Source organism: Fusarium verticillioides, chromosome 9, assembly GCF_000149555.1.
Source record: "Fusarium verticillioides 7600 chromosome 9, whole genome shotgun sequence".
Taxonomy (NCBI): Eukaryota; Fungi; Ascomycota; class Sordariomycetes; order Hypocreales; family Nectriaceae; genus Fusarium; species Fusarium verticillioides.
The window spans coordinates 545104-559171 of NC_031683.1; the positions used below are offsets into that span (position 1 = coordinate 545104).

The window sequence follows — 14068 nt, forward strand, 5'->3', positions numbered from 1 at the left end:
GACGCCAATGATTGTTAGTCATCAGAGAAGCTTCGAGGTTGAACCTTGTATTGCAAAAAGGATACCATGTCCCATTTCCCCCGTGATAGCTGTCAAAGGTTAACTTTGAGACCGGCAAATACTTGAGATGAATAAAAAGAACATTGTTTTTTTCTTGTAAGATCGGTGAGCGACACCTGATCTGTCGTGTGAGGGGTCGTGGAAGGGTAATGGTCGTAATATGAGTATTGAACACTTCGATCTTCATGCCCCAACAAGTCAAATGAATCCCAATGTATAAGAAGTCCTACATATTTTATGTTCCAGACTGTATCCGCCACTCCTTCAACTCGGCCAAATTGGGATCAAAGCCTGGCACTGGCACTGGCACTGCAAACTCACTTTCTTGTCTCCTGAGTCCTGTTCGCTTAAGCATCAGAACTCTCTCCTCAAACCTTCAGGTAACTCAGTTTCTCTGGCCTTCCCGGGAAAGAAATAATGCGTAGCGTGCTAAGTTCTTAAGTTCTACATCCTTCAACCTTCTCTTCGATCTTGCCTAACAGCGACAAATCGTCTACCTTGCAGCCATGGAAACTCAACCAGGAGAAGAGTGCGTTGTCGCCACGATGAACAGTCTTTGCAAATCCACGCCTTCAAGTTTGCTGGAGAAGATGCCAATCGAAGTACTTTTCATGATTGCATCACAGCTCACCTTCCGTGGTGTCAGAGTCGCTACCTTGGTATCCAAGCAACTTCGATCAGCCCTCATGCCTCTGATCTTCAACAAGATTATACTCTCTGGCGACTTCAAAGCATTATCTCGCGAGATGAGATCTATTCTAAACGGTGAACTGAGAACCTTCACGAAGCGAATTCTCCCCTATGCGAAGTACTCGTCTGTAGTATCCGAAAACTGAGACATACTGACTGATCTTGTCCTCCAGGGTTGTTACTATCCGCATCGAGCCTTGCAGCGTTCACGACATTGTTTCCGACTCTCATCTCTGGGCAAGCAGAATCGCGGTTCTTAGCGAATTCATTTCCAAACTGTCATGTGTCGACGCCATAGACTTTGCTTTTCGTAATCATTTCAGCTTCTCTCGGGTGGTTCCCCATTCTTTTGACGATCTTCACCTCCAGAGTGTACTGGAATTTTTGTCCAACACGCCCAAGTGGGATGGGCCAAAGACCGTCATCTTTTCTGGTCAAAGGAACCGCCCGAGCTTCACTACCATAATGCGTCAATTCACTCACGATAGCGTCAAGGCAGTTCATCTTCCTCGTACAACCGCATGGGGTCATCGCGCAGCCCTACAATCAACAATGCCCTCGCTAAAGGGTCTGAAGTACGATCTTACCAGGATTCCTCTCGAATCAACGACTCTTGCCTGTATCGACCAAAACACTCTTCGAATGATACACCAAAGCCTTCCGCACCTTCATTCACTAGTTATTTACCAACTGGACAGAGATACTTTCGTGTTGGAACACAGTCCGGTTACGAAGAAAACGAGGCTGCCTAATTTTGTGAGAATCCTATCTTTCCTTCTTCTTTCTTGTATTGCCTTCCTCTACTAATATGAGTATGATAGAGTGACCAGGTTGCACAGCTCATTGGGCGCCTCAAGGAAATGCAGCAATTGCGACGTTTCGCATTCGCGTTCGACAAAAAGTGGATGATTCAGGAGTACAGCCCGGAAGCTTTGCTCGAGCTCAATGCAAGATTGCGCCAGGCTGATTCGGCCCCTTCTGCTTCCGAGGACATTGATTGGACCCATTATCACACATCTAGAGCCCAAGATCATGAGTGGCATTCAAATCTCGTTACTCATATCCTCGACGCCGTTCCGCAGCTCAAGGAGCTTTGTGTCCTCCCACCTGGCTCAAGATTCTATCGAGGCACTAAGAATGAGGGCGTCGTCTCGTTTCGTCGAATCAACCCAGGTGATCCGGGAGAGGAATCTCGATTTCCTAACCGTTTGCTGGATTAAGAGAGCTGAAGCTCATACATATCTTTAGGAAGGTTAGAGATACTTCTCAGAGATTTAATTGGCATTTAGAATCTTGCATAGCGTCAAAGACCTTATAGAGAAGACAAGTGATAGATTTCGACTAGAAGAAACTTGTGCTTTCCGCCCTTTAGGCTAAGCATTGCCGCTTGAGATGAGGTTTATGAGCATGAAATCAACGAAATCAAGGCATGTCTTCGTTCCGTAACTATGCCATAAATTGTCCAGTCTCGCAGCCAAGCTCGCCAGCTTTAGCGGCTCGTTGACCTCCTCGTGGTCACCTCAAGCTCTATTCAGTCGGCGATGTCAATTTCCCAAAGCTACAAAAACAAAATGCCGTCCCAGAATTGAAACATGAAAGGAGTGAATAATTTCCCAGTAATCCACCGAGACATAAAAAGTGACCATGTTCCGTAACTCTTAATCATGTTTCTCACCAGTTTCCTCAGTCCCGTCCTTACTTTCCTGCTCCTCAGCTTCCTGCTTCTCCTCCGGCTCGGTTTCATGGGTTGTTTGCGTAGCCTCATCTCCAATCTCTTCAACGCGCCCAGTGAGAAGCTTCTCCTGCTCCTCAAGAGAGCGTATGACAGGCTGAGCATTCAACTCGGCAGTCAGACGATTGTTGATCTCTTCGCCCAACTTCTTGCGGTCCTCTTTCTGCTGATTTGTCAACGGCGCACCTTGCTGCTGGCCGCCACATGGACACTGTGCAAGCCAATCTGGTGCGATGAACTTCTGAGATCTCTTGCCCGAGCTAATCACACTCTCCAGAATAGCAAAGGGTAAATCAAGAATATCATCACTGCCGAACGAGTCGGGGTCTGTGAGCAGCTTAACTGCCATTCCGAATGCGACGGAGAAGATGGGTCCGACGCCCGGGATGAGGCCAAGGCCAAGCTGGACGGCTCGGACGACCAGGTTCCTGAGGAAAGGGTTGTGCTGGTATGGTCTCCAACCGACCTCGACGGCAAAGGTGGCGCTGAGGATTCTGGCGAAGTCCATCTCGCGGAAGAAGTTCCCATGGTGTTGGATGTCCTTAGGATCTGACCTCCAAGTCAATGATGAGTTGGCATAAACGACCAGCTCTTGGCCACGCGGCTTGGATGCAAACAACCCATAGTCCGGATTGCGCAGCTTATGTGGGATGGAAAGATAGGCAATGATGTCCGTTATGTTGAAACCCCATGTGAGATCATCATGCCAGCCAAGACCGTTGTAGGAGGTGATATTCAAAGTCCTGGTGAGCCCGCCAATACTGAACATCTGAAGTTGCCCTCTGTGCCTAAGGTCGATAACGACATAAGTGCACAGGTTAGGGAAGGCTTGGTCTGTCCTGTAAGCTACGGGGAAGTAGATCGCTCTCAGGGGAATCGTAGCATCAATCCACAGCCACTGGGTATCTTGGTGCTGGATTTCCACTGGTCGAAGGATGTACTTTCTGGGGCCACCCCTCTGGTGATCCCGACATTCATTCCAGTTAAGGCTGTTGGGATGACTGTGGATTCTGAGCATATCATTCGGGGACTTGTTTCTGCTCTCGCCCACCCAGAACCTGTCCCAGTCTCCGAAGCGCGTGCCTCCGACTCCTGCAGGTGTACCATGCTGCCAGCGTGACCTCGGATGGGATCTTTGGGTCACGCCAGTCGCTGGCCATCCATTCCAGTAGTACTCAAGAAGAACGGTTCTATAGAACTTAGCTTCGTTGTCTGCGGACCAGTGGGAGCTATATCTCAGAGAGCTTCTGACGAAGTAGCATTCGCCTTCTGGGTAGTATGAAGCCATTTGGAGAGAGATATGACGGTGAGTGTAGTTGGAGGCTGTGGCCGAGTAAATATAATGACGGATCAGAACTTGGAAGAAAGAATGTTCTCTTGGAGAATTTTGAATTGGCATTTGAGAAAGCCGGACAAACTGTCTTAATATAACCGTCTTCTCCCATCGCAACGCACTGAGATCCAACAAACACACCAGTTTCAATTCCCAAGCCCAGTACGACCTCCCCATGATAATCACATCATTCGGTCTGCAGTCCAAAGCGTTTGTGGCAGTTGAAAACCCCGCACATGAAGCCATTTCACATAAGCCGGGGTGGCACAACTTCTTGACCGTTATGCTGCCAAACGAAGTCGTCGAAAAATGAGAAATATCATTGCAGTTTTGGGTTTAGTACAGAAAATCAGAGTATCACGATTTCGAACGGCCCGAACATTGGTTCCACTCTGATGCTGTCAAACCCACGGGACGAAGCCAATGCGTAGAAGACTCGTGGGGGTTGAGTGAGTACTGCATGTTGTACTTCTTTGGGCATCTTCGGCAGTTGTGGTATTGGTTGAAGCTGAATATCTAAGTATTTCAGCAAGTTTACGGCGGCGTGATTTATAGTACGAAAGTACTTACGGTTTTCTACTTGCCTGCGACTAGATTCAATCATTAGTGTTTTGAGACATATGGTAATACACGTACACGTCTATGATGTATCCTTTTTCCCGGATATGACACCATGCAGGAGAGGAGCAAGACCAATCGCCACAGTCCGGAGATGATGGCCATCAATGCTGTAGTCAGCGTAGGTTGAGGCTATAGGAGAAACTATAAGCCGTAAGTAAGGTTTGACCAGAGTAGTATTGCAGAATAAGCTGTTTGTTGCAGTAAGCTTGATTAGGAAATCCCCGACGGCCCGGACTTTACGGACACTTTTGATGCAATCTTCTCCGTCACTAGATTTTGACTCTGACTCTCGGGAAACTATATCCTACATGCCTCTGTTGCGACTGGTCAACGGAAAGTGATCCTTGAGGATTTTGTATCGTCGTGGCTGAACTCAGCCTCACAATCGGAAGCCGGAGGAGACGGTTTTCAATATTGGACGAGGGATAGCCTCACTGGGATTAGTCTGATGCTAAGATGGCCTTTCTGAAGAGACTTGTTGGGTTTTAGGGTCAAATGCATATGCCATATCCATCCTTTTCATGCTAGCCACTTACTTCTAGATGTAGTCTAACAACCAGACCTCACTTTGTTTGACTTCTTCCTGCAACCCCGCTCCCACTCGATCTCACTCTCACTATCAACCCTCACCGCATCGGCAGATACAATTTTTCAGAATCCTTCTTATTCCCGCGTGCCTGAGCAAAGCTGACCGCAGAATCATATGCCAGCAGATGACCTCGAAAGTTCTCGGCATTTATGCTGAGGCTTAGCCTCTAGAGGCTGAGTAAGAAAGCTATCCCGCAGAAAGTTAGCAAAGAATTTTCGATGGTTTCTTTTTATCCGTCTACCAATCACACGGCGAGCGACCCGAGAGGCTCCTCAGTTGACAAGATAGGGCTGTGGTCAATGCTACCGTGCTGGTTGGTTGGGCTGAAATGGTTATATGGCGGGAATAGTTACGCCACCTCCAAGACGAAACCGTCAAGGGAATATTACTGGTTCTCAAGTCCTCTTAATATATTGTCAAGCTAATAAAGTGAACATTTTTTAAGTGAAAGATACTGGTATCCTTCTTGGTGGTAACAAAATCTTTATAACTCAGTTTGAGTGAAAATTTGCTTCAGAACGGAATTCCGCTTCTGTGTGACCTCCTGCCACTTGCAGCATAAATCCATGCGTTGTCAGCGTTCCGCCCAAAACTAACCATGGAGCCCCCCTGTACTTGCAACCCGTTTCTCACTGACGATCTCTGAATGGCTCTCTCGGGCATGCCAATTTTAGCATTGTCGTTGCTATAGCCTCGGGTTGGAATTCACGAGCTCAATGTGACTCTGCCTCATTGAGGATCTTGTGGTAACGTAGCAAGAGGCTGGTGAAGAAATCATTATGGGGGCGGAGAAACGAAAATGGTATAAAGAGATGGTTTCCTGTCGATATGGTGTCTTTTGTTCCTCAGATCGCAGCTTACAACTTCAACTCAAACTTCAACTTGCTTCATAATCAAACCGCCAAGATGGTCAACTTCATCACCTCTCTCGCTATCATCCTCACCGCTGCTTCTTCAGCCCTTGCTGCTCCTCAACCTCTTGAAGCTCGTGATGATACCAGCTGCATGGATAACCTTCCTGGAAACACTTTGGCCAATGTTGGTCTCAACTCTAACTCATCTCGGACCCAATTAAGGTTACTAACTCCTCATTAGGTCAACGAAGCAGTTGAGTGCATCAACTACCTCGCCAGCCTGGGTGACCAAGCCTGTGTAGCTGGTGTCTCCGGCCAGTCTTTCTGCAGACGTGGAAACACTCAGATCACTGGTCTCGCGGTTGGACTTAACAGCGACCAAACCTCTTCTTCTCCTTGGTGAGCTCATCTCCGAATCCACTGTTTGTTTAATCTTTACTGATCCCGTTCTTAGCCGTGATGTTGCTCGAGGTGCTGGTCTTGTCATGGAGTAAGTCTTCTTCCAAGTACGTCAACTGTTGCTTTACTAACGATTCTCAGCCGTTGCACGCGAGCCGATGGAAAGGTTCGAGGACAGAACCCTGCTTGGGGTAATGGACATCTCATGGTCGACATCCGCAACGTTCCCCAGTAAGGAAAATATTCGGCATCCTTCCGACCACCCGGTATCACTTTCGATGGCAGACATGAGAAGCGATGTATGGACAGAGTGGTGGGAAGAGGTTCTCGTATATCCTAGAATACAACATCATATGATTATGTCTCTCTGAGATATATCTTTCGTGTGCTAATTCCTATTTATTTTGACATATAATCTGAAAAAAAAAACCTTCCACTTTGTTTAACTGCTACAGATTTCACCATCGCTTCTGTTTGCAGTTGTATTCCTTAGTGCACTTCAAGTTTGCAGCTCTGTGATTTGGTTATCAACCTCACACAAGGACAAACCCAAACTCAGACTCTCAGACAAACATCACAGCCTTACAGTACTCTACCTAGAACAACACACTTTTTTCTTGCATAGTAAATGCTGGATATTTTTATAACTCATCTCATAGGACGAGCGATCAATTGCCGGTTTCAAGTTAAATTTGCTTACACCGACCCCACAATCTCCGTAGTCCATGTCCGTGTCCGTGTCCGTCCACCGCGTCCGTTCAGTCTTATGTCCAACCTCTACGTCCGACCGACTTTTTCTTCCCCCATTTTCCCACAAACTACCATTAGACTATCGATCATCATGCCTACACCGGCGGTGTACTCCTCCCTCGACAAAGAAGACCGAGTCGACGACAAGAACCCCAGTCTAGCAACAGACTTCCCCATCTATCAACCAACAGACTTTAAAAGACTATACAAGTTAGATAGTTGGCTGAAATGGTATGTCATAACTCTTGGCATTTACCTAGTCGGCGCCATATTCTGCGTAGCTTGGTCATACACCGGCGCACTCCTCGACAACGATGCTTCAAAACGCCGAGTCTTTCGCACAGGCGACTCCGTACCCGTTGATCAGCTCTATTCTGGTATAGCGCTCTCAGCACTCCTCGCCCCAGCAGCTTTGCTCGTTCAATTCGTCGTCTTTGATTTTCGGAGATTGCATTTATTCGCGCTCACGACGCAGCAGCCTGTTGCGATTAGGGATCTGGATGATATCGCGGAGGGCGTTACGTTACTAACGCTACCGGCTGTTATGAAGTATTCGTGGTGGTATGGAGTCATGCATACCTTTTTGATCATTACGAGAACATTGCTTGTGCCGGTGGGAACGCTGTCGCTTACTGTTGGGCCGTATGGGCATTTCAAGGAGGGCTGGGGTGTCGTTGGGGTTCCGATTGCAAGAGATGTAGCGGGGAGTAACATCACTGCGCTTTCAACTGCGATGGGCGCAAGTCACGACTTACAGTTTCATCCGTCGCTCTCGAAGAATGATACGTTTTTGTCTCAGACGGTGTTTACGTTTGTGGGCAGTCTTGTATCGCAGAATGCGTTGGCGAATGTTGATTCCGGTGTCTTGGGGCCTGTTCCTACGCACAACCTCACATTTGCCACAAACACGACTTACGACGGGCTAGTCTTCTTCAACTGGACTGCGGCATGCGAGGCAGCTACCGAAGTGAACTACACTTCTTACAAAGATGACGGCAACACTATTTACAACTTCACCCTCCCTGATAACAGCGTCGAGAGCATCGAGCTGCTTGCTCAAGGCTCACAGAGAATTCGACTCTGGAGCAACGCTTCAGTTCACGGCACAAATAAGATTCCAACCTCAGGCACGACTTATTTCCTCTCAGCTACGAAATCCATTCCTGATATCAACGAAACTGCTTTGCGGAACAGAGGCAACGATAAGAGTTTGGTGCAAACAGATGGAGGAGATTGGGTCTCCCGCACGAAATGTACGCCCTCCATCAAATGGCTCGTCGGCTCGTGTACCTTCAACGGCACTGTCATGACCTCCTGCACTGAAGCCCCAGGGTCCAACCAGACAGCGCTTGACACAGAGGCCCTTGATGCGCTGGGCGTGTACATGTCTGCTATTCCGTGGTACATCTTCCGCAATCAAATAGGCATTGTTGACGATACCCTCGATGCCCTTTACGCGATCCCCACGGCGGAAGACTTTGGTCACTTCTTTGGCAACATGGCTCACGCAATCGTGTCGATCAGCACAGCGGGATACTTTGGTACATCCTCTGTTCCTACGCTCTCCCACATCACGGAAAATGTGTACGTCGTGCGCTGCAGTATTCTCATCGCCGTAACAGTCATGCTGCTCTTGTCCGTGTCCGTCTCGGTCATCGACATCATTCGAAACAAAATAAAGCATCTTCCTCAACTACCAGCGTCGTTCTTGGCCATCTCACATGCTGTGAGAGGGCCGTGGTGGGATAACGAGTTGACCGGTTACAGACCATGGGACAAGATGAAGACGAGGAGTGACGGGGCAGAGGCGGTCATGTTTGGCGTTGACACAGAGGACTCGCGATTCATCAGGCTTGCACCGTCCGTTGCACCAATCCGCCGTTGATTCGGTATATATAGCGCTTTCTGTAGCTACTGAGCAATCTATTTCCATCCTTCATTCTTCACTCCTGCCATGAAATCATCCTGATAACTCTCGGCGATTCAATCACCGCCGTGAAACCAAGCTCTCCCTTGACAGTTCCAAGAACATGAGCAATCCTTCAATCACTCCTTAGCAAACTCTCCCGTAGCAAACCAGTCATCAATCCCTTCGAACCACTTGTCAACAGACGCATTTCTGATGGCATCGCGCCAGGGGGGAGGTCCTTCGTACGGAAGCTTCGCAAGTCTGTATTCGAGAGGGCGAGTGAAGTTCTCGTCGAGCCAAACACCGCGCTTGATGGGCGTCTTCTTCACGTCAATGATTCGCTTCATGTTGTCGCCAAGCTCATTGGGGTCGGACTTGAACTTGTTGTGGATGATGATGTCGAACTTGAGATCGCCCATGTACTCGCCGTCGCCTGCGAAGTTGGAGTCCTCAAAGTCCATGCCGTGGCAGGACCAGCTGAGGAACTTGGCCATGTTGAGGCGGATCATCCACTGGAGGCTATATCATGTTAGCTGCTTTCAACGAAAGGTGGTAGAGGACAGAGGAACTTACAGAGCGTCGCGGTAACCGTACAACTTGCCGCCAGTCTCCTAGAACTTGAAGCGCAGCAAGTTGGTACGCTCCCCCTCCGGCAGCCCTGCACGAGTACCCTGGAGAGCATTGATGAAATCGATCAGAATGAATTGGTCCTTCGGATTCTTCTTCGAATTCTCGACGTAAAAATCAAAGATCAGAAGAGGATCCATGAACGGCTCACTCTTGGTGCACAATCGCACAGTGAGTTCGGCCTTGCCATCGGCGGAGGGCGCCATCCACATAGCGAAGCCATGAATGGCACAGCGACTTCCGTCCTCATCGGCAAACACTACGTTCTTATTCAGCTCGAAGAAGAAGTGCTGGCGGCACTCGGTCTCGCCGGGCAGCTGGTAGTACTGTAGAGACATGCCCACGATGCCGGTGCGAGAAACAGCAGCGAGGTGAGGGTCTGTTTGACCGAGGATGTCGGACAGGGTGAAGGTATCGCGCTCAGGAGGAGGTACTTTCTCCCAGGCGCGCTCTTCGTTCAAGAGGGCGGTCTTCCGATAGGTGCCGTGATTCTTGGTAGGGTCGACACCAGAGGAAGGGTGCATAGTGGCATTGGCCCGCTTGGACGCATACTCGGCAGCCTGCATTTTAGCGGTCTTGTAGACAAACAGAGGCTTCTCTGTTGGAACTCTTTTGGTATACTCAGAGGTTGATAGGGACCGCGTCCAAACACGGTTGGTGGTGGTTGTGTGTGGGCCGAGTTTGCATGCAGGTCGTGGAGGAGGGGGACGAGGGGGCTACGAAATGTTTTGCACTAGAGTTGCATGCCTACCGATAAACAAAACGTTCATGTGGGATCTCTAGGGCCCGGTATGGCAAACTGCTCCTCAGTGCAAGCACACTCCCTATTTAATCTTGAACTTACTCAGTTTTTATGACACAACTGTCAAATGTCTCTGGTCTCTTCCACTCACGCATCTTTCGTCTATCCTCAGCATATTTACGGCGCCAATTTGTTTTATTTACTCACGGTCGCTTCACTTTCTTTCATATGCCAAACAGCCTGCTGAACTTCAAGCTAAGTGCTCCCTTGCAAACACAGTCGTCCAAGATGAAAGAGACAAAAGCCATCATCTAAAAATGGTATATTACGCATCTCCTTCCTTCATCTCAAGCTGTTCTGACTGCTTTCTCTTTCAAGAAGACGAATCCGACCAAGAGTCGAACTCGGAATCTGACTCTGAGTAGGAATCTTGCGCTCTCAGAACACCGATCCGCCTCATGAAACTCTGCATCTGATCCGATTTCGTTTCCCCTTCTGATCCAGTATCTGAGTCTGTACCCGAGCTCGAGTCCGTTTCTTCGACATTCACTCGCACAACCTTCCCTTGCCAACTCCTCTTCATCTTCGACAGTCTCTTCGCATAATCTAAAGTCGATTCTTCTCGCCACCGGGCTCTTCTGCCGTAAAGCAACACCTTGGCTTCTATATATCCACCCCACGGAACTACTTCCTGAACAAAGTCCGCATCATCCTCAGCTGCAAGGCGCTTCTGTTCCATGAACCGACCACAAAGAAGCCATTCCCTGACAGCTGCTGTCCCAGCAACTAGAAAACAGCTTCTGAAGCCATCCTTGCTCATGTACGTTAGCGATGCTCCATTGCGGGCGAGAAGCTTGACAGATTCAGGCTCCCGCAAACACTCGCATTCATAAGCGCTGATCCAAAACAGGAACCTTCAAAGTTGATATCAGCCCCCATCTCAAGGCAATTCGCGACAATATCAACACGGTTCAAAGCGGCCGCATGGCATAAAGGGCTCCAGCCGCGCGATGGTTCAAGATTCAGGACTTCGCAGAATAGATTAGCTGACATTCGTTGTCGAAGTCGCTCGAATGAGGATGTTAGAAGGGCAAGACCAGAAAATTCACACCACTCCAGATGCCACCGAAAAGGTGTCGTTCCGCCCAGATCTCGTTCACGCTCCAATATCCAGTCAACTAGATCTTCTTCGCCCAAGACGTAATGCATCAAACTCCGACCTGCCTCATCCTCCCTCATCAGATCAGGGTTGAGCTCATGCAAACTGTTCAAAGTTTCAGGGGTAAGTTGTAATGTGTCGCATCTTGTCGAAACTCGTGGCGGGTCTGATACAGCGAAGAACTCCTTTGGTAACCGTGATAAACTGACAGGGTGCGCTTTATTGAACAGTAAATGACGGGAGTGATCCGACCCTCCACGCTGCAGCTTTCGATGCCCCAAGCGAGACCAAGTGCTGTGCCATTCTAGCGTCTTGCGAAAATATGAGTGGTGTCCAGCCATTCGAGTCGGCTGCATCGATATCCGCTCCCCTATCTACCGGAAGTGAAACTGCCTTCTTGTTCCCATTCCACGCAGCGATGTGTAGCGCCGTCATCTTTGCGCGATATTTCCAACTCTTCCAGTTAGTTTCACAAGTGAATTCCATCGGAAACAAGCGGTTCAATACATCTTTGAAGGCTTCTGGAGATCTGTGCGACGGTTAGTGACTTGCCCTACACCTACCTTACTTCTGCTTACCCAATGTAATGAAGGTGTTTTTCTGCTTCTTCAAGCAATATCTCAAGACCTTTCGTGTTCTGTACATCTATTGCTTCATGGAATGGAAACTCACACCCGAATCTCAAATCGCCGCCTTGCCTGAGGTATGAGAGGCGACGCCCTATCTATTTCGAGGGGTTCCTTCATTGCCTCTTCAACACTGGAACGTTCCAATAGCTTCCTGAGAGCTGTAGCTCCGTCTTCGGTGTTGCAAAGATCAATCGCCACGCGAGCATGGAATACAATTCCAAAAGGTGTTTTTCCATCGACACTGCGATGGAGGTCGGCTCCATTTTCATTGAGTAGCCGTATCATATCGAGCTTGGCATTCTTTATCACATCTTGAAACAGCACGGATATTTCGTCAGAGCTTTGTAGGCCATCCCAGTAATTGGTTTGCAGAATAGCATCGCGAATCGTTGGCATCAGCGAGAATTGGTAATTGGACAGTAGTAGCTTCAGTCCACTTTCTTTGAACTGTTTCTCATGGTTGCACATCGCTCCGATTCCGAACACGATTTTTATCATGGTTCCGAATTCTTTTGATCTGGTGTATTGTTCTTTATTAAACCCCTCATTTTCAGGTAGGCAACACATAAAGCTCCACAAGCTTTGGGTTTCCCTAGATCCAGTGTCGTCCATGTTGTCGGGGAGGAGGGCCTCTATGATATCGTTGTCTAGGAACACGCGATCGTCGAGCGTATTGGTGATATACCTCTCAAGCGGTAATCTACCATCAACTCTTGAAGTAAGAGCTTCTGGATAAAGCTTAGTCAGTAACTGCACCTGGTCAAAAGAGACCCAAGCTCTCAGTTTGTGTAATGGTGTTGGTTCAGTTCCTATCATACTTTCGAACTCGGTAAAGGTTCCCTTCAGAGAATAAACGCTTTGTTCAGTCCCTAAGCCCGTGTCGACGCCCTTTGCTCCGCGGTATCCCTGCAAAAAGCCTAGAATTTGAAGGCATAGCTTATTCAAGTCAAGATCGCGGTGTTCGCTCCTTGGGCTCTCTCCGGCACTTTCGAATATCACAATCAAAGGCGTATCACCATAATGTGACCTCGACTGGAGCCTCTTAATCGCCTCTTCTGCATCCAACTCGAAGATATCACGGATAAACTGATAGTCCAAGGGACGGTCCTGAGCCCAGTAATGCAAGATGTTGTAGCCCTCATTGTCCTGGCTCATAAGACATATTCCCAGATGCTTCAAGACCTTGCAAAGGCGCAGCCTGCCATGAGGCTCACACAAATGAATCGGTAGCTTTCCTTCCTCGTTCTTGGTATAGGGATCGAAACCTGCAGTAACCAAGGCTTTAAAGTTGTCAAAGGCGTTGTATTTGATTGCCAGGTGTAAGAGCCCATTGACCAATCCCGAGTATCGGACTTGATTTTTCAGTCGCCTATCTTTAAAACAGTACTTGAGCAACTCGGTGTTTTCGCTGCAAATAGCTGAGACCAGTTGGGAAACCAAAGCGTCATCCGACATCAGGCCACAAGAACCGACCAAACTCAAGTCTCTTGTCAGGGAGAAGTCGCATTCTTGAGCCCAACTCCAAACAATGATACCCAGCTCAGCACCCCAGTCGTTATTGTAGGCTCCAGTTGAACTGAGGAATTTCAAAAGCATGCGAGTCGACACTTCTGCCACATAATTTGATGTACTAGTAGCCACGAGCCATTCTTGGAGAATCTTGACGACAGGTACAGACGGTAGGATTCAAGAAGACAAGCACCGAATTACAGGGTACATATCATTAAATAGCGATGCAAATACGCAGGTTATAGAGAAGACAGAGAGCGTGTTGGGGGGTATCAGATGATCTGAAGAATATGCTCCAGCGTTTATCAGGCAGTCAATCGTCATATTTCTCCGCTGTGATGAGGGCAGGAACTGGTTTCTTCCATTGGTTAGAAGATCGCGATATAGCTCATTTTTCCCGCTCGTTTCTGGCAGTCCAGGAACTGCCAAAATAGACATGAATGCAAGGTCGAGAAGGGTTGCTGC

The 14068-nt window shown here is 48.4% G+C and overlaps 6 protein-coding genes across 6 annotated transcripts; 3 read left to right on the top strand and 3 right to left on the bottom strand.

Annotated features, from left to right (window-relative positions):
* Nucleotides 1–566: 566 nt before the first annotated feature.
* FVEG_11149 (hypothetical protein) lies at nucleotides 567–1970 on the top strand (the record flags this gene model as incomplete). Its single annotated transcript, XM_018900316.1, has 3 exons — nucleotides 567–868; nucleotides 924–1506; nucleotides 1572–1970. 3 exons carry the CDS (start codon nucleotides 567–569, stop codon nucleotides 1968–1970), a joined length of 1284 nt encoding a protein of 427 aa, XP_018758575.1.
* FVEG_11150 (hypothetical protein) lies at nucleotides 918–4478 on the bottom strand. Its single transcript, XM_018900317.1, has 3 exons — nucleotides 4452–4478; nucleotides 4386–4399; nucleotides 918–4331 (listed from the first exon to the last, which is right to left on the bottom strand). The coding sequence occupies exon 3, from the start codon at nucleotides 4059–4061 to the stop codon at nucleotides 2409–2411; it is 1653 nt and encodes a 550-aa protein (XP_018758576.1). The 5' UTR covers nucleotides 4062–4331; nucleotides 4386–4399; nucleotides 4452–4478; the 3' UTR covers nucleotides 918–2408.
* Nucleotides 4479–5853: 1375 nt separating this feature from the next.
* Nucleotides 5854–6513, top strand: FVEG_11151 (hypothetical protein; the record flags this gene model as incomplete). Its single annotated transcript, XM_018900318.1, has 4 exons — nucleotides 5854–6063; nucleotides 6121–6278; nucleotides 6334–6369; nucleotides 6420–6513. 4 exons carry the CDS (start codon nucleotides 5854–5856, stop codon nucleotides 6511–6513), a joined length of 498 nt encoding a protein of 165 aa, XP_018758577.1.
* A 606-nt stretch (nucleotides 6514–7119) lies between these two features.
* FVEG_11152 (hypothetical protein) lies at nucleotides 7120–8913 on the top strand (the record flags this gene model as incomplete). The annotated part of the gene is made up of 1 exon (XM_018900319.1): nucleotides 7120–8913. The coding sequence occupies one exon, from the start codon at nucleotides 7120–7122 to the stop codon at nucleotides 8911–8913; it is 1794 nt and encodes a 597-aa protein (XP_018758578.1).
* Nucleotides 8914–9074: 161 nt separating this feature from the next.
* FVEG_11153 (hypothetical protein) lies at nucleotides 9075–10130 on the bottom strand (the record flags this gene model as incomplete). Its single annotated transcript, XM_018900320.1, has 2 exons — nucleotides 9075–9456; nucleotides 9556–10130. 2 exons carry the CDS (start codon nucleotides 10128–10130, stop codon nucleotides 9075–9077), a joined length of 957 nt encoding a protein of 318 aa, XP_018758579.1.
* A 549-nt stretch (nucleotides 10131–10679) lies between these two features.
* FVEG_11154 (hypothetical protein) lies at nucleotides 10680–13690 on the bottom strand (the record flags this gene model as incomplete). Its single annotated transcript, XM_018900321.1, has 4 exons — nucleotides 10680–11117; nucleotides 11186–11776; nucleotides 11844–11994; nucleotides 12138–13690. The coding sequence occupies 4 exons, from the start codon at nucleotides 13688–13690 to the stop codon at nucleotides 10680–10682; spliced, it is 2733 nt and encodes a 910-aa protein (XP_018758580.1).
* Nucleotides 13691–14068: the final 378 nt, after the last annotated feature.